Below are 16,536 nucleotides of genomic sequence, written 5' to 3' on the forward strand. Positions count from 1 at the left end.
CTCCCCCCCCCCCCCCGGAGGGGACACGGCCACTTTTAGCGAGATCGGGGAAATCACTCTCATCGCCCACCGCTCTCGCCTCCCTCCCTCTCCCGCTGCCGCCGTATCCTGTCCTAGCCTGCGATACTCCGAGACCTCGTGGCGCGCGCCGCGCGCGCGCTGCCGCCGCCGCCGCCGCCGCCGCCCCCTCCTCGCCGTCTTCCCCACCCTACCCTCTGTTGCGCGCGCCGCGCAGCCGCGCTGCGCGCCCCCGCCCCCGCCCCCGCCCCCGCTCCCAAGCGCCCCTTCCCCGGTAGGTGTGCGTAGAAAGTGGAACCAATCGAGAGGTGGCAGAAGCCGCCGTGTGTGATACATATTGCGGCACGTGAGAGTGAGACAGAGCCCCGGCAGCGGCCAGCGCGCGCGCGCACGGCGCAGCGGCGCCAGCGCAACAGGCGTTTCAAACAGCAAACGGGACGGCCTGCGCAGCCTCTAACTATTAATCGCGTATCGCGACATGCTGCGCGTTGCGCGCGGGCAGAGCTATGCCGGCAACATGATCTGCCTCGCACCCGGTCTTCGCGTCTCCAAATTTCCCCTGGACCATGATGCCACCGTGTGCGGTGTGACCCTCGAGCCAACCCGACCGACCCCCCCCTCGGTCTGCGCTCCGACCGACCGGACCCCCCCTTCGGTCTGCGGTATTCCGCGGCCGCCGACCGGACCCCCCCTGCGGTCGGTCGGTCTGCGCTGGGCGCTCAAACCGCGAAGTCGGCCTGTTCACTACAAGATGACGCTCGTTAATACTGAGTAGACAGAGGCGGTTGCAGCCTTCTCTGAGACCCGGCGCTGCCTGACCGTGTCGATCGATCTCTGTACTCTGTTTGTCCGTTCTCGACTGTGTGCCTGGGCCCTACACCGTGATTTTTCGCGCCGCGCCAAACTCGACAAAACAACGATTGGCCTGAGTGCACGAACTCGCGCGTCCCTCTCTCTGGCTGGCGCACACCTTCCACTCTGACAAGCCGCCGGAAGGGAAGCCCAGCTGGGAGTGTCCATTATGCACCGCCATCACAGGGCTACCCCTGTCGTCGGGCAGCGCCGCCCTCTCCTGCACCTTCAGCCCACGCCATGCGCCCACTGGCTGAGCGAGTACGCCCGGTGGCATGCTGCGCACCGCCATGCGCCGGGAGCAGAATACCTTGTGTACACGTGCCGTCCATTCATGCCGGGGACCAACCCCCGATGCCTTGGATTCGGTGACCGCTTCCGGATCATCGCTTACCTCCTGCGCCTGGCAGCTTACCGCCGGCAGGCGTCCGCACCGCAAGCTACCTGCCGTCTCCCAGCCGTGACCGAAACCCATTCCCCTTTGGCGCCGCAGGTGCTGCTGGTCGACTGGTTGTCGCCCGTCCCACTCTCTGACTTTTTCGAGCCGACCGATCTGGGCAGCACACGCATCGAGTGGCGAGTCACTGCGGAGGAGGCGGCCGCGCTGAGGGATGTGCCCGTCAATCGGTGGAATGGACCAGCGCCGGGCGGTGACGAGTTCTGGAGCAGCGGCAGGCAGTACACGCGGGTCACTGGCAACACTCACTGGTCTAGCGACCTAGGAAGGATCGCAGTGAGAGCGATCTTGGCACCTCTCGTCCGATCAGCGCCACTAACCGCCCCACCCTCGGCACAGTCGCAACGCATCCCGTGGCGAGCGCGGAGGCGCAGAGTTCCGCGCAGACTCGCTCGGCTGCCTTATCCGCGCGCTGTTTACGGCCACCCCCTACCTGAGAGGAACCGTAGAGGCGCGGAGGCGGGCACTCTTTGCCGATCAGCCATTCGACGGCGTGCACCTCCGCCTCGGCGACGGCGCACCTGGCAATCCGTACAAGGCGCGCCGCTGCGCTGCGCTGTATGGAGTCGGCGCCCACGCCTTCGCACCTCAGCTCCCGCTGCCCGCTCGCGGAACAGTTTGCCAAGGCCCCTGTGCTGCTCAAGAAGGACGTGCGCATGACAGTGGGTGACGCGACTGGGATCCTGGATTGCCTTGTCCGCGAGGGCAAGGCGAAATCTTCTCTTGTCGCGGCGGACCACACGCGAGCATGTGCTTGTGCATGACTCGTCCAGGACATATCCCACAGGTGCCCCTCTTCCTCGCGACGGACAACACGCCTCTCAAGGCGGCTGTGCTCGGCGGTGGCGCCGGCCTAAACGCGTCCGTCCTTCTCCCCCGCTCGGTGACAGCGCGTGTGCGCGCCCAAGGCTGCGCAGAGTGCATGGTCAACCCTGTCTTCAAGCACGACTTCAACAGCTCCGACGTTGCTGAGATCTTTCTGGACCTGGTAACGCTCGCCCCTCGCCCTGCATGCGCAAGTCTGACGCCCCGCCGCGCGCACGCGCCGCCTGGCGCCTGCCCAGAGTGTGTCACGAGGCACTTTCGAGTTTCGTCGCAGATGATGCTCACCCTCTCGCGCTGCTTCTACCACGGAGGGTCCAATTTTGCCAACACCGTCCTAGCGCTCGCGCCGCCCGGCCACTGCGACAAGCACCTTCCGAGAAGAGAACACGCGTGTGGCGCAGTTAGAGCTCTACCGCCTACGCATAAACGATAAAGCCGTACGGACGTGGGACGCGGGCGTAACTCGGCTGTACCCTGTACGCTAGGGCCTCGGCTCTACGCTCCCGCGCAGCTAGCTCCCCAGCTCACACAGGGGGTCTGCTTGGGGTACCCGGCGGGTACGTAGGTGGCTCCAAACGCGACGACACAAAAGAAGAATTATGAAAGCGAAGTCTCTCACGCCCTCACAAACACAGGTCTCAGGTGCGGTCCCTGCGGAGACTGGCGCTGGAACGAAACAGAGGCATGTGTAGAGAGGGCCACCCCGCCGTGTCTGAGTGTGCAAGACCCCACGCCTCTACCCACCGCCCCCTCTCGAGAGCCACGTGGCGTCAAGCCGCTGCTCGATCAGCTTCCACACGACCACGAAGAGCGCGCTCTGCAGCCCGTGATGAGCAGTCTGGTCCGCAGTCCGCGCCCGAGCAAGCCGGCCACACCGTCCTTGGCCAGGACGGCGGCGGCAGCGGCGGAGTAGGAGAGGGAGGTCGGCGACGTCTGGCGCGACGTCTTGAGCACGCGCAGCCCGTTGGTGAGGCAGTCCGAGACTGCAGTCGACAGGAAGCCGACCACGGCGCGCTGGGCGAGCTGCGCCGCGATCGGCGAGGCCTCGTCCACGGGCAAAAAGAATTTTTTTCCCTCGCGCGTGTGCGCAAAAAGAAATTTATCATCGTATGAGGATTTGCGTTGCGAATTACTAGACGGGAAAAACCTAATGTGCAAAATGCGCAATGAACACACAGAAAGACAACAAAGGTTTAATGCTCCCCACACGCGGGAAACAGGTGATGGTGCACTCTACAAAACACACACAAACTACACCTGCTTCACTCTACTAAACACACACACACATATCTACATCTTCACCTGCTTCTCTCTTTGGTGTTTCGAGGAGCGGTCTAAATGGACTCAGCGCAGGGGAGGCTCTGCTTGGGGACATCAGGTGAAGGGGGGCATCGCCTCGCCCGTGTCAGGGCTTTCAGCAGGATCGCAATCAGGACCGCCACCAGCAGCACGACGAGGGCGAGTGCCGCGAGGCGCAGCCAGGACACTGGCTCCGGCGATGGGGGTGGCGAGGGCGGCGAGGGCGGTGGCGAGGGCGGCGAGGGCGGCGGCGATGGGCGACACTTGCAGTTCCTCTTCGAAACGGACCGCGGGAGCAAGGAAGTCGTCGTGTCCTCCGTACCACACTGGCAGCTCAGTCCCGCCTCGCAGATGTCGTCATCCTTGTCTGCGCAGCACATTCCTTCCTTGCTCGACCATATGCCCATTTCCTTTGCGTTTGCAGGCATTGGTCCGTAGCACATCTGGTCGAGTTGACGGCCGTACGCGAGCTTGTTGTGGTTGTTCTCGTCGCCCGACTGAGGTCCGCCCATTGGATTCGCCTCCTTCCATTTGCTATACTCTTGGATGTCGAGCAGGGTCATCATCCCCTGGTCCTCGTGCTCGAGGACGTGGCAGTGGACGACCTGCCGACTGACGAAACGGTCGAGATTCGTGCGGACGGGGAAGGAAAGGTTTGTTTGCGCCCAGTACTCAGGAGTGCACTGGCCGAATGAGTTGTTCTTGTCGCCGGTTTGGTTGTGCATGTCACCTTGGTCCGGATCCCCCGTGCAGTCGTACTTGTCGACGGGCGCACACCACTTGGCAGGTACCATCAGAACGTCATGCCAGTCACCAGCCTTGAAATAGGGCTCAAAGGCGCGATCATCCTTGTCCCCTTTCTCAAAAGCCCGTGGTCGCTCGTGGGTCTCGAGGCCATCCTTGTTAAAGAGGCCGAACTCATCGTACGACGTCTGCAGCTGAAACGGGTTCACGTGCCAGTGGAAGGCGTGGAAGTGCACGCCATGGAGGGTGAAGTTGACCAGGCTGCCGACAGGCATGCTGAAGACGTTTGTATCTTCCCCTCCTGCCCTGCTGTGCCGGAGCACGGCCATCCTCGAGTCGTTTTGGTGAGGTTTTATGTCTGGCTCGTCGCCCGTGTGGAAGTATCCGTTGCCATAGTAGTCTCCGTTAATCGATGGCAACGGCGAGCCGCCACTCCCGGCAAAATGAATGTGACGGTCGGGGCTGAAACCCGCTTGGGCGGCGAGCTGGCTGTCAGTCACGTCCCTCAGGTCGGCCAGGTAGCAAGGGTAGGTCACGCTGATATTCGGCAGATCACACGTCTCGACGCCAGTCTCATGTACGGCCATGATGGTTCCAAGTGCAACGAGCGAGGGTTCGAAATTTTCATTTGCGGTTTTGGCGGCATCGTACATGGTCTGAGAGATGTTCGCCGCGCTCGAGCCAGGGTCTAGCATTTTGACCGCTTCGCAGACGCTGTTGTCCGATTCCCCCGCTTCGTTGTAAAACCAGGCCGTGATGGGGTACCGCGTGCACATCCTGTTTTTGTCTTCGGGGCATGGCATCTTGTCGACTGTGTGTCCCGCGCAGCGCACGAGGATGTCAGCACGGTTGCCAGAACCAAAGTACGCGTAACTGGTCCTTCGGGGCATGTCGCGAATGTAGACGCCGTCCTTGGCCATCAGCTCCATGTCGCACCCTTCTGGCAAGGAAAAGTAGAGCTGCTGATCGATCGAAGCGTACACAATGCGAAGGCGCGTCCAAGCGTTCGCAGCAACGTAATGCGTGGGGTTGTAATCACCGTTGACGAGGAAGGTGTTTCCCCCCCCCTCCTTGTCTCCGTCCGTGTAGTCGAAGGGCGCGCTCCAAACCTTGGACCGGTCGCATTGCTCGGCAATGAACTGATCCCGATCGCAGTCCTTGACATTCAGTTCCTTGAGGGTGGCATTCAGACACTCTCTGTCCTCGTTGAAGTACTTGGGGTCGATCATCCCAGCCATCCCAAAATCATCGCAGGCCCTGCTTTTGAAAACCTGCGACGGGGTTTTGTAGCTGATGTTGTTGTAGGCCTTGCAGCACTTAGCCATCTTGTCCTCGACGCCTTTGTTTGCGCCCTGCTTCATTACGCCGGCAAGCCCCAGTATCACCAGGTCGAGCTCCGGCACGATGTCTGTCGACTCAATGAATGCAGGGAGCGTGCCCTTTGGGTCGAGAATCTTGATCATGCCGACTGCTCCTCCTCCAGCGTGAGCGCCAGTGGACCCGTGTTTGTGGGGGTGGTACCAGTACGTCCCCGGCATGTGGTCCTCGGGGATGCTGTAGGTGTAGTTTTTCGAACACTTCGGGCCGACTTCAACAAAGACTGAGTCTCCGGGCTCTTCGCCGCTGACATGAAGCCCATGCGTGTGCACGTTGGTCCATTCGAAGTCATGGTAGAAGTTGTGCACGCCCCTTTGCCGGAGCAGCGGCTGGTCTAGGTTGTTGAACAGCTCGATTGTGAGATTGTCGCCGGGATACACGCTTATCGTTGGGCCCATCGGCGTGGCTGCGCTGCGGTCGGTGTCGTTGCGCTGGTATCCGCGAGTCGTGATGTTGCCGACCCCGTCCACGGTGAAGTTGACCACGTCAAAGGTGAGCCGGCAGTAGATGGTCTCTGGCACGATCTCATCCTCGCAAGCACGTGGCTCGCAGTACGAGAGCTGGTTACCGAGCAGCTTGGAGGACGACGCCAGGGCCACAGTCGGCAAGAGGGCTGACAGTGCCTTGTAGAGTGCCATGATGATGCTCACGGTGGGGCTTCGACGCCTCTGTCGAGCTCCTGATCAGGACGCGCTTGCAAGTGCAGGAGCTCCTGATCAGGACGTCAGCTCAAGGAGGGTGCCCGCCTTTTGCAGGCCTTTATCACGCTTCGCTCGAATTTCTTTTCTCAGAGACTGATTTCCAAGGCGAAAAAAGAATACTTTCCTGCAACGCCCCTCGGTGATAAGCCAGGCACTGCGCGATCTGCCCGAGAACATGTCGCGCGCCGAGCTGATCAATTCCACTGACCGCGCCATCTCGCATCGCTCTGGTGGCTACCTCAAGTATGCGACCGCGGACGAGTCAAAGCTCGCCTACGTGAGATCGCTGACAAGCTGCTGAACAAGAACTGGGCAACCCTGTAGCTCGCTCGCTCACCTAACCTGAGAGAGCCGCGTGCATTCGCTGTGGGTGGCCGTCCCGCGGGTCGGGCACGCGGCGAGAGGAGACGATGTGTGTTCCTTCGGGGGGGGGGGGGGGGGGGGCTGTGCGCCGGCGCAAGCAAGCGTGAGCGAGATATGCGCGTCGGCCTGAGGGTAGCGGCGCCGACGCCAGACAATTCTGAGGACCTCCGGCGCCCCGCGTCACGCGCGCAGCACCGACTCTGTATTCTCTGGACAATAAATAAATAAATACAACGGACATCCCAAGCTAGGGCTGGGTCGAGGACAGACACGTCCCCACCTTTGCAGGATTTTGCAAAAGCGAGGGGGGAGGGCGCATCGCCGCGCGGAGAGGGCTGGGCACAGGGCACAGGGGATCTCTCTCGCATAGGATATGCACTCGGCGGCACGAGGGCAGGGCTGGGCGTCCTATTTGTGCTCCCCCCCGGACCCCTCGCTCTCGGGCACTAACCATCTGACCACTCATCGACGGGGCTTGGCGAGCGGCCGCGCTGCGGGGTAGGGCTGGTGAGAATGGGCTCTGGCCACTCGCCCGTGCGGTTGTAACCGCGCATCAGCCGAACGGAGGCCTCGACAGTCCTGTTCAATTGTGCAATATGTTTTTTTTTAACGAGAGAATAATATTTTTGTTTTCTTCTTTCTGGAAGAAGGGGGCGGCGCCAACATTTGTTTCCGGCTGCGGCTGGATATGATCGAGGTGCGCGACACTGACCGTGCCGGGCGGGGCGTCTTCGCCGTGCGCCGCCTCAAGGCCGGCACGGAGGTGGTTCGCGCGTTGCCAGCAGCGGCGGTCTGCAACGACACGGCCTTGAGCAGCCACTGCTGCGTCTGCCTCTCTCCGCTGCCGACAACCACGCCGCCCTGCGGCAAGTGCCGGACGAGCCGGCTGTGCGGGCGCTGCGCCGCCTCACCGGCTGCGCGCCTCGTGCACGACGACGAGTGCCAGGCCCTCGCGCTCCTCCGCTCGCCTCCCGCCGGGATCGCGCCACCAGAGGACACACGCTCGCTGCGGCTGCTGCTGCGGTTGCTGCTGCTGCGCTGGCGCTCCGCGGCGCTGCCCGAGGAGCCGCAGTACGCCGATCGGGCGGAGGCTCTTCTCCGAGCGTGTATTCGGCGGTGCTCCGGCCCTGACCTTGGTGGAGGCACGGCGTAGGCGGAGGACCTCGCCGGCGACGGCACCGACGTCTGTGTCGACGAGATGGAGGATGTGATGGACCTCTTCTCGCCGCCCGAGGAGGAGGCGCGGCCTCCTCCGAGATCTGCCCGAGATCTGCGCGAGATTTGCCCGCGACGACAGGATGAGAGGAGCCGCTCTCTCCTTCTGCCACCTCCGTCCTCTCTCCCACTCCCGCTCGCGCGCCCGCTCTCCCTCTCCTCTCTCCACGGCCTGCTGCCGCGCAGGTGCCCGAGCAGCTCGCCTCCAACTTCCTCGCGATGGCGCAGCAGGCGCGTCTCTCCCTCGGGGGCGCAGCAGCTTTTCACACACCCTTCGGTCCTCCGGCGCAGCAGCTGTTCACACACAAGAGGACAACCCCGGGCCCAAGGTCACGCCGCACACAGACAGTCGAGGACGGACCAGCGGTCATTGACGACCCTCGAGTTCCAGGCGCGCTTCTTTCTGGGGGCGCACGCGCGGCTTGGCCTCGCCGAGTCTAGCGGTGCTCACCTCATCGTCCATGACACGTCCATGACAAGTCCACCGCCCCTGTCCATAGGCCTCGCAGAGACGAGCGGGCTACTCGGCCGCGCGTATTGCAACTCGCTCACGCTCTACGCGCCCGCCGAGCCGGGTAGCCCCACCAGCCGAGATACAGCCGAGATGCAGCCGAGATCCGCCGAGGTGCAAGCGCCGAGATGCAAGCGCCGAGATGCAAGCGCCGAGATGCAGTCGAGGGTGCGGCCGAGGTGCGGCAGAGGTGTGCGGCCGCGCCGGACGACAGTCGCGTCTTTTCACGGCGGAGTTTGTCGAGGACCGTCTGCACGGCCCCTGCTCGCCTCCCCCACCATCCCCCCCCCCCATCACCGCCTCCTCCATCACCGCCTCCTCCATCACCGCCTCCTCCATCACCGCCTCCTCCTCCTCCTCCCCCACCATCATCACCGCCTCCTCCACCCCCCCCACCACCGTCCCCACTACCTCCTTCTCCGCCTCCTCGAGGGCCGTACGCGAGGACCGTCCGCGAGCCCCGCCCCCGTCGCCGCCACCCTCGCCGCCGCCGCCCGCCCCGCCGCCGCCCTCGGCCGCACGGTTGTGAACAGCGGGCGACGGCGGGCCAAAGAAGCGTCCGCTTGCGCTGCCACATCAGGCGATCCGCTGCGTGAGGTTGGCATCGGCGTCTCGGCAGCGACCGCCATGCTCCCCTCTGCTGCATCAACTAGCGACTGTGATGATCGAGGGTGGACGACTAGGCATGGCTTGCAGTGCTCCACTCCTCCTGCTCTCTGAGCTCCTCTCGGCTCTGACCAATGGCTGGCGACTAGGCATCGATCGCCATGTTCAACCACTCCTGCTCGCCAAACGCGGCGTGGGAGATCGACTCGAGCGGCTGCCTGCGCGTGGTAACCACTGCGGAGGTGCGGCCACACCTCGGCTCGATCTCGGCTCGATCTCGGCTCGATCTCGGCTCGATCGCGGCTCGATCTCGGCTCGATCGCGGCTCGTTCTCGGCTGCTGCTCTCGGTTCGGCTGCACCTCGGCTGCACCTCGGCTGCACCTCGGCTGCACCTCGGCTGCACCTCGGCTGCACCTCGGCTGCACCTCGGCTGCACCTCGGCTGCACCTCGGCTGCACCTCGGCTGCACCTCGGCTGCACCTCGGCTGCACCTCGGCTGCACCTCGGCTGCACCTCGGCTGCACCTCGGCTGCACCTCGGCTGCACCTCGGCTGCACCTCGGCTGCACCTCGGCTGCACCTCGGCTGCACCTCGGCTGCACCTCGGCTGCACCTCGGCTGCACCTCGGCTGCACCTCGGCTGCACCTCGGGCAGGTGCCTGCTGGCGACGAGCTGCGAATCACGTACACCGACCCTCGGCAGCCGGCGGCGACGCGACGCGCCAGGCTGCGCAGGCCTGAGATGTAGCGGAGATGTGGCCGAGTGCAGCCGGGAGACCGCGGTGGCATCCATCCCGAGCCCTCCCACTCCCTCCTATCGCTCGCGACGCCGTGCACCGCTCCCCACAGGCACTTCTTCTTCGACTGCGACTGCGACCTCTGCCTCGCGGGTGCCGCGCCGTGGGTATGCGCGCTATGCGGCCACGACAACGCCCGCGGCGAGCCACGCTGCGGCGGCGGCAGCTCCAGTACTGCTGCCGGCAGCGCCGCCGCCGCTGGAGGAGGGGCGGGGAAGGGAGGACAACACTCTCGCGCCCGGCGTGCGTGCGGTGTCCTCGCCCGCCACGCTGCGATGCCGGTGGCGAAGCGCCGCCGCGCGGCCACGGCGTCGGCGAGTCGTAGCACGGCCACGGGCGAGTCGGGAGCGGAGAGCGCCGCGGAGATGCGGGTAGGAGACGGCCGTAAAGTAGAGTATCAGTAAGACCGGTCGCGGAGCAGTCGCGAGATGCCAGATGGAGAGGCGAAGGCGCCCGCGAACGGGGCGTGGGCAGTCGGGTAGGATCAGGGCGGAATTTGACATGTTGGAGGACATGAACATTTGAGAAATCCACTATGTACGGCAGCACTAGCTGCACACGTGCGCCGGGACGTGCCCCAGCGCCCAGGCCTGGCGACGGCCCCCTCCCCCCACCGCCGCCGCCCTGGCGACAACGATAGGCTAGAGCGCAAGCGCTCCACGAGCGCTCTCCACCGCTGCTGTATCGCGGCCTCAGGCTCCGAGAGAGACCCCCCTCCCCGCCCCGCGAAATGCCGGGTCGGCACAGTGAGAGAAAGTGCGAGACCACATCGAGTGAGCGAAGCGATCCATAGAAAGCCCCACCCACCCAGAGCGGAGGGGGGGGAGGGGGGGGGGGGGGGGGGACTCCCCAGTCGGGACGGGGAGACTCCCCTCCCCCGAGGGAAGTCCGCTGCCCATGCCGGAGGAAAAATCCCGAGGTTACGGACCCCAACCGGGAACCGGGCCCCCCCCCCCCCCCTTGGCCCCCGCCCGCGCCCGCCGCCGTCGCCCCGCCCACCCCGCCCGCCCTCGCGGCGCCGGTCGCCGCCGCCGCCCTTGCTGCCACCCTCGCCGCCCTTGCCGCGCCCCCTGCGCTCGCCCTTGCCGCCGCCGCCGCCCTTGCCGCCGCCGCCGCGCCCGCGCCCACGCCCGCTGCCCTTTACCCTCGCGCGCCGGTCCGCCTCCTTGATCATGTCTTCCCCAAACGTACTGATGTCGTTCTTGCGCATCTCCGCGCGGAACGCGCGGCCGCCCTTGCGGCCGCCCTCCTCTGCAACCTCCTCGTCGAGCGTGTCGAACATGGAGACCTTTGGGTTGTACGCGGTCGTCGTCTTGACGCGCTCGCTCGCCTCCTGCATCACCATCCCCTGGTGGCGGCGGGGGGCAAGGGACGGCTTGAGCCGGCGCGGGAGGGGGGGGGGCGCATGACGCCGGCGCGCACCTTGTCGAAGCCCGCGAGCATGGCCTGGATATCAAACTCCTCCGCATGGCCGTTTGCAGAGCCATTCGGCGCCGGGCGCGGCATGCCCGGCTGCGCTCGGCCGCCGCGGGCCTTGTTCTGGCCCTGGGTGCGAGGAGCCGCCGGCGCCGGCGCCGCGGCGCTGGCCTGCGACGGGTTGGCGCCCCACGCCGGCGCTGCCTCCGAGGCCGCTGCCGCCGGCCTCGGAGGCAGCGCCTCTGGCGCTTGCTCGGGTGCCGCAGACGTGACCGACGTGGCGGCCGCGGGCTGCGAGGCGGTCGACTCGCACACATGCAGATCCTTGATGTCGGCGCCGCGAAAGATGATATACTCGTAAATCTGCGCGTGGCGCGGGAGGGGCGCGGCGAGGTGGCGCGTTGGTGGCGGCGTGCAGAGAGGAGCGCCTCTGGGCGCTGCGCACCTGCGACGACGCTGGGATGACGCCCTCGGTCTTGCGGTCTTCCGTGCCAAAAGAGCGTACCTGGTGCAGCTTGACAGTCGAGGCGGCCGTGTCGACCGAGCCGAGCGTGCCCTCGTACCTGCAGAGCGGAGGGGGCGAGACCTCGCGCTGCGCAGAGCGGCTGCGACACGCAGTCGCCGCTGGAGAGAGAGGAGGCGCGCCGCGCGCACGAGCGCGCGCCTGATCTCGCTCTTGGAGATGAGGACGATGCGAGAGCCGATGTAGGGGACCGATGGCGTGGCCATTTTTCGTACGGTGGTGACGGAAAACACACCACTGATAGAGCTCTAGCGAGTCTGTCTGCCTCTTGCAGCCACTCCCAGCTGCTCGGTGTGAAGGCAGCGCCCGGGGCTTCGCCCAACACCACTCGCAACAGCTCTCGCGCGCCGCCGTCAGTGGCGATGCGCAAAACATCAACAACGCTGCTCGCAACATGCGTGTCGCGCACTCATTCATGACCGGTCTCAATGCCCCACCCCCCTGCGCGCGGGCCTTCTAAGCCCGCGGGTAGTCCCCCCCCATCCCCAGGGCCTCCAGGGCTCGCACCTCAACCTCTCACAGGCCAGCGCACAGCGCCATAGGAGGTATTTTCTTCTCAATAACAAGGCTGTGAACAGAGTTCGTACAACGCGAGATCCCTCGAGGGTTCACCTGCGGAGTCGGCTGGGGCTATACCAGACAGATAGCGAGTCAGTATCTATAGGCCGTGTTGTGAAGATCGATCTAAGGGATCCTCTAATGTCGGCCCCATGCCTCCGCCTCCGCCGTCCGCCCACGCATGCCGAGCTACAACCATCTGAGTACAGAGAGGGCGCGCGCGCCAAAATCACAAGATGAGCGCGCGGGCGGGAGAGATTGTGCACTCTAGAGTCTCCACACACACCTCGCCGTCCGCAACTGACTCGCCTCAGTCGAGCAGCGCGTCCGCATCAAAGGGTGAGCCCACCTCGGCCATGCCCTCAGGCAAGCCGAGGCTGCGGTCGGTCCAACACCAGACGCGCCACACCTTGCGGCCGTCGCGGCCGCGCGAGGTGTAGCCCTCGCGCCCGTGCAGCACGCGGTAGTTGTTGATGAGCAGCGCCTCGCCTCGCCGCAGCGAGAAGCGCTCCGCCGCGCCGGCCTCCCTCTGGATGGCAGCGTCCACCGCCTCGAGCATCGCCTCTGTCTGCTCCGCCTCGTGCACGGCGCCCGCGGGCCTCCACAGCGACTGGTACGGCTGCAGCTCCGCGCGGACCGAGCTGGGCGCGCCGTCGGCGGGCTGCTCGATCCCGCTCTCGTACGCCCGCGTCTGTAGCTGCCGCCGCCACCAGACGCCGCCGTCTGAGCGCCGCCGGAAGATGGGACCAAAAGCCTCGCGGCCGGTGGCTATGCCCCCTGAGCTCACCCGCTCGGTGAGGTCGACCCTCGCCGTCTGCGCGGCGCCCACCAGCGGCGCGGTCGCCGCGTCGGCTTCGAGCCGCACGAGCACCGCCTCGCCGTCAACGACGAAGTTCTCGCCGCCGCGCTCGGCGGGCGCTTCGGCGACGAGGAAGATCACGTCCGGCATGTGGTCGCCGTACACGTAGCCGTCCGTATGAGGCAGCAGCGGCGCTCCCGCGGTGGTGAAGTTCGACGACCACGCCTCGCACCCCTCCGGGCTCTCGCGGCACTGGGACGCATACTGGTCCGACACCTTTGCATTCTCCTCGTGGACTGCGTGCAGCGTGTTGGAGCCCGAGGAGAGCAGCCGGCCGGGGAAGACGCGCTCGGGCAGGCCGAGCGCCACCGCGCCCCAGTCGGCGGCCGCGCCCTCCTCTGTGAGGTTCGTGAGCACGACGAAGCCGCGAGTTGAGAGTGCTGCGCCGACCGCCTCCGAGTCGGCGACCGGCACGCGCGGCGCCGCCGCAGGGCAGTCCTGCGGTGCCGAGTCGGCGTGGACGAGCGGGGCGAGGAGCGAGAGCATGACGTGTTGGAGAGCTGAGGCTTCGGGGGGTTTTACCTGGAAGCGGGAGCCGGGTGCAGAAAGAAAGAAAGAAAACACAATTGCAGGGAGGGATGGGAGCCGGGTGCAGCGGGAGGAAGTCGCAGAGCGCGAATTTCTTTTTTTAAAGCTCTCTCTGACGCGAAGGACCCTCTCTGACGCGAAGGACCTTGTTTGAGAGAGAGATTTTAGAAAACCAACAAGAAATCACACTAGCTCCTTCCTTGTTTGCCAGTTTGCGGGGTGGACATCGCGAGAAAAAGAATTTGTCCAGATCCGATCCCTCTCTTGGTCCGCGTGTTTTTCTTTCTTTTAGAAAACGATTCAAAGCGTCGTTCTCGTGGCACGGGCCGATGGGAGAGAGAGAGAGAGAGAAAGAAAGAAAGAAAGAAAACAGACAACCCAAGGGAGGGATGGGAGGACGGCACGCCGCCACCACACAGGGATTTTAAGGAGAGGTGTGTGGTGCGCTATCCGTCGCCCACCCTAGGGAGTCTGCCTCTTCCTATCTCTCTTCGCAGTCTCTCGCCGATTCTCGCTGCAACCTTCATGCCACCTCGCGGTCGTCCCACCCTCGTCGTTCTCTCCCTTGTCACTTCCTCCTCTGTCGCGTCGTTCTCTTCTGCCTCGTCCTGCGACGCCGCCGCCTGCCGGTCCCTTGTTCTCGCGGCTTCTTTCGCCTTTTTAGCAATACCTTCGCCTTTCGGCGCAACTCCGTCCTCCTCGCGGCGTATCCTAGCCCCTCGAGTCTATCGAGCTCCCCTCGCGCAAGGACCACATTTCTGACTCCCACTCCGATCATTTGCCTACAGGTCATGTTGTTGCTCAGGTCCACTCTCTCTTCGAACACTCGTGCCTCTACGGATGATGCCGGCGCTGGGGTCCCCTTCGGATGCATCGTGACATCTGACAACTGGATTTCCACTGGTTCGTCCTCCTCGGAGTCATCTTCCCCGTCCTCCTTCCGCTCGGCTCTTCGCTCGGTACGTTCGGTGTGGCTGTACTGGGTGTTGTGTTTGTTTTGCCGATGGCGGCTGCGCCCGCGACGACCCGCTGACAATACCAAACAAGTCTAAGTGAACGCGAGGAGCCACTCGCTTCCGACCTCTGCCATGCCGGGACGCCTCCGTTTGCTGCTCACGCTAACCACCCTCAATGGCGCCTCGACTCTGCGCCCGGTGGCACTCTACACGTCGCCCGTCTGCCTCCAGCACGACCCTGGGCTCCTCCGGTTCGGTGGCCATCCAGAGTCGCCCGCACGTCTCGAGGGGCTGCTTGCTGCGATGCGTGGCTGGGTGCGTGAGCTCGGGGAGAATCTGAGCGTTCGCCAGCCCGAAGCTGACGTCACGAGCGAGCAGCTGCTTCGGGTGCACTCGGAGGCCCATATTCGGCGCGTGAGCGACGCCTGCACGCGTGCCAAGCGATTCCGACTCCCGATGGTTATCGATGGGGACACCATCGCAAGCCCTGGCACGGGTGCTGCCGCCGCGCGAGCGGCAGGGCTGGTGGTCGCCGCTGTCGACGACATGTACATGTACATGTGCATGGGCATGGGCGGCGCGCAGGCAGCCGGCGAGCCCAGGCGCGCCTTTGTGATGGTGCGGCCTCCCGGCCACCACGCCGAGCCAGAGCGGCCGATGGGCTTCTGCGTGTTCAACAACGTCATGGTTGGCGTCGCACACGCGCGCGTCGCGCACGACGTGCCTCGCCCTCGCCTCGCCTCGCCTCGCCTCGCCTCGCCTCGCCTCGCCTCGCCTCGCCTCGCCTCGCCTCGCCTCGCCTCGCCTCGCCTCGCCTCGCCTCGCCTCGCCTCGCCTCTAAGCCCGCCTCGGCTACCTCACCTCACCTCACCTCGCCTCGCCTCGCCCCACCTCAGACCTGCATACCTAGGATGGGTCGATGCTCGACAGGCACGCTCCCAACGCCGCAGGTGCAGCGCATCGCCGTCCTCGATTTTGACGTGCACCACGGGAACGGCGACGCCGCATGCGCCTGGTCCGACCCGGACGTGCTGTACGCCTCGAGCCACCAGTCGCCGTGCTACCCCGGGACAGGCGATCGCACTCCGGCACCACGCGCAGCACGCCGTACGGGGCGCGACCGCCGCCTCCGTCGCTTTGGATAGGCGCCGCCGCCGGGCGCGCGGGCCGCCACGGAGGCATCGTAAACTGCCCGCTGCCCCCGGGCTCCGGCTCGGCGGAGTTCCGCAGCGCGTGGCGCGAGACGCTGCTGCCCGCGGTCTGCAGCTTTGCGCCCGACGCGGTCGTTGCATGGGCGCTCCCCCCCGGCGCGCCGAGGCCGTCCGTGGGCTCACTCGGAGATCCGCGCCCGGGCTATAGGTCTTCATCAGCGCGGGCTTCGACGCGCACGCGGAGGACCCGCTCGCGGGCCTCTCGTGCAACGACGACGATTTTGCGTGGGTGCAACGCTGCGGGCCGCGTAGTCCGCCCGCCCGTAGCGTCGGCTCCCGTGCACGACGTGCCAATCAACCGGTAGGTCACGGCGGCGATGGTGGCGGCGGTTGGCAGCGGCGGCGCGGTGCCCATCATCAGCGTTCTGGAGGGCGGCTATAACGTCAATGCGCTCTGCCGCGCGGTTCGACGGCACCTCGGCGCGCTCGCGGAGGAAGAGGCGCCAGTATAGACAAGCGAGACGTGTGGCGGCTCTAGACGCCGCGCCGGCCCGTGCGATTTTTTGTGCAAGGTTCTTTCTACGTGCGTACGTATACACAATACACATCCTCGTGCCTGCGAGTCTAACTCCGCAGTACGGCTTTAGTCTCCGCGCACCAAGCTCTAGTCCAAAGACGAAAGAGCACACTGGTCCTGGAGAGGATAGCACTTCCGTGAATGTTCGATGCACGTGTACGTGTGCATGTGCATGTGCATGTGTAATTAAAGGCCCGAGACAC

At 65.3% G+C, this 16,536-nt stretch overlaps 5 protein-coding genes across 5 annotated transcripts; 2 read left to right on the top strand and 3 right to left on the bottom strand.

Annotated features, from left to right (window-relative positions):
- Nucleotides 1-3,364: 3,364 nt before the first annotated feature.
- EMIHUDRAFT_350962 (hypothetical protein) lies at nucleotides 3,365-4,832 on the bottom strand (the record flags this gene model as incomplete). The annotated part of the gene is made up of 1 exon (XM_005759704.1): nucleotides 3,365-4,832. A coding segment is annotated over exon 1 (1,250 nt), but the record flags the coding sequence as incomplete, so codon positions are not given.
- A 2,492-nt stretch (nucleotides 4,833-7,324) lies between these two features.
- On the top strand, nucleotides 7,325-9,045 carry EMIHUDRAFT_198775 (hypothetical protein; the record flags this gene model as incomplete). Its single annotated transcript, XM_005759705.1, has 6 exons — nucleotides 7,325-7,426; nucleotides 7,790-7,843; nucleotides 8,243-8,294; nucleotides 8,352-8,426; nucleotides 8,896-8,959; nucleotides 9,033-9,045. 6 exons carry the CDS (start codon nucleotides 7,325-7,327, stop codon nucleotides 9,043-9,045), a joined length of 360 nt encoding a protein of 119 aa, XP_005759762.1.
- Nucleotides 9,046-9,113: 68 nt separating this feature from the next.
- On the bottom strand, nucleotides 9,114-11,934 carry EMIHUDRAFT_448569 (hypothetical protein; the record flags this gene model as incomplete). The annotated part of the gene is made up of 7 exons (XM_005759706.1): nucleotides 11,846-11,934; nucleotides 11,627-11,744; nucleotides 11,188-11,544; nucleotides 10,894-11,113; nucleotides 9,806-9,963; nucleotides 9,659-9,705; nucleotides 9,114-9,186 (listed from the first exon to the last, which is right to left on the bottom strand). Exons 1-7 carry the CDS (start codon nucleotides 11,908-11,910, stop codon nucleotides 9,114-9,116), a joined length of 1,038 nt encoding a protein of 345 aa, XP_005759763.1. The 5' UTR covers nucleotides 11,911-11,934.
- A 638-nt stretch (nucleotides 11,935-12,572) lies between these two features.
- EMIHUDRAFT_97132 (hypothetical protein) lies at nucleotides 12,573-13,607 on the bottom strand (the record flags this gene model as incomplete). Its single annotated transcript, XM_005759707.1, has 1 exon — nucleotides 12,573-13,607. One exon carries the CDS (start codon nucleotides 13,605-13,607, stop codon nucleotides 12,573-12,575), a length of 1,035 nt encoding a protein of 344 aa, XP_005759764.1.
- Nucleotides 13,608-14,689: 1,082 nt separating this feature from the next.
- Nucleotides 14,690-16,344, top strand: EMIHUDRAFT_426194 (hypothetical protein). Its single transcript, XM_005759708.1, has 4 exons — nucleotides 14,690-15,325; nucleotides 15,556-15,712; nucleotides 15,751-15,887; nucleotides 15,965-16,344. Exons 1-4 carry the CDS (start codon nucleotides 14,738-14,740, stop codon nucleotides 16,196-16,198), a joined length of 1,116 nt encoding a protein of 371 aa, XP_005759765.1. The 5' UTR covers nucleotides 14,690-14,737; the 3' UTR covers nucleotides 16,199-16,344.
- The last annotated feature ends 192 nt before the right edge of the window (nucleotides 16,345-16,536 follow it).

This window comes from Emiliania huxleyi (assembly GCF_000372725.1).
Source record: "Emiliania huxleyi CCMP1516 unplaced genomic scaffold EMIHUscaffold_8, whole genome shotgun sequence".
Lineage (NCBI taxonomy): Eukaryota > Haptophyta > Isochrysidales > Noelaerhabdaceae > Emiliania > Emiliania huxleyi.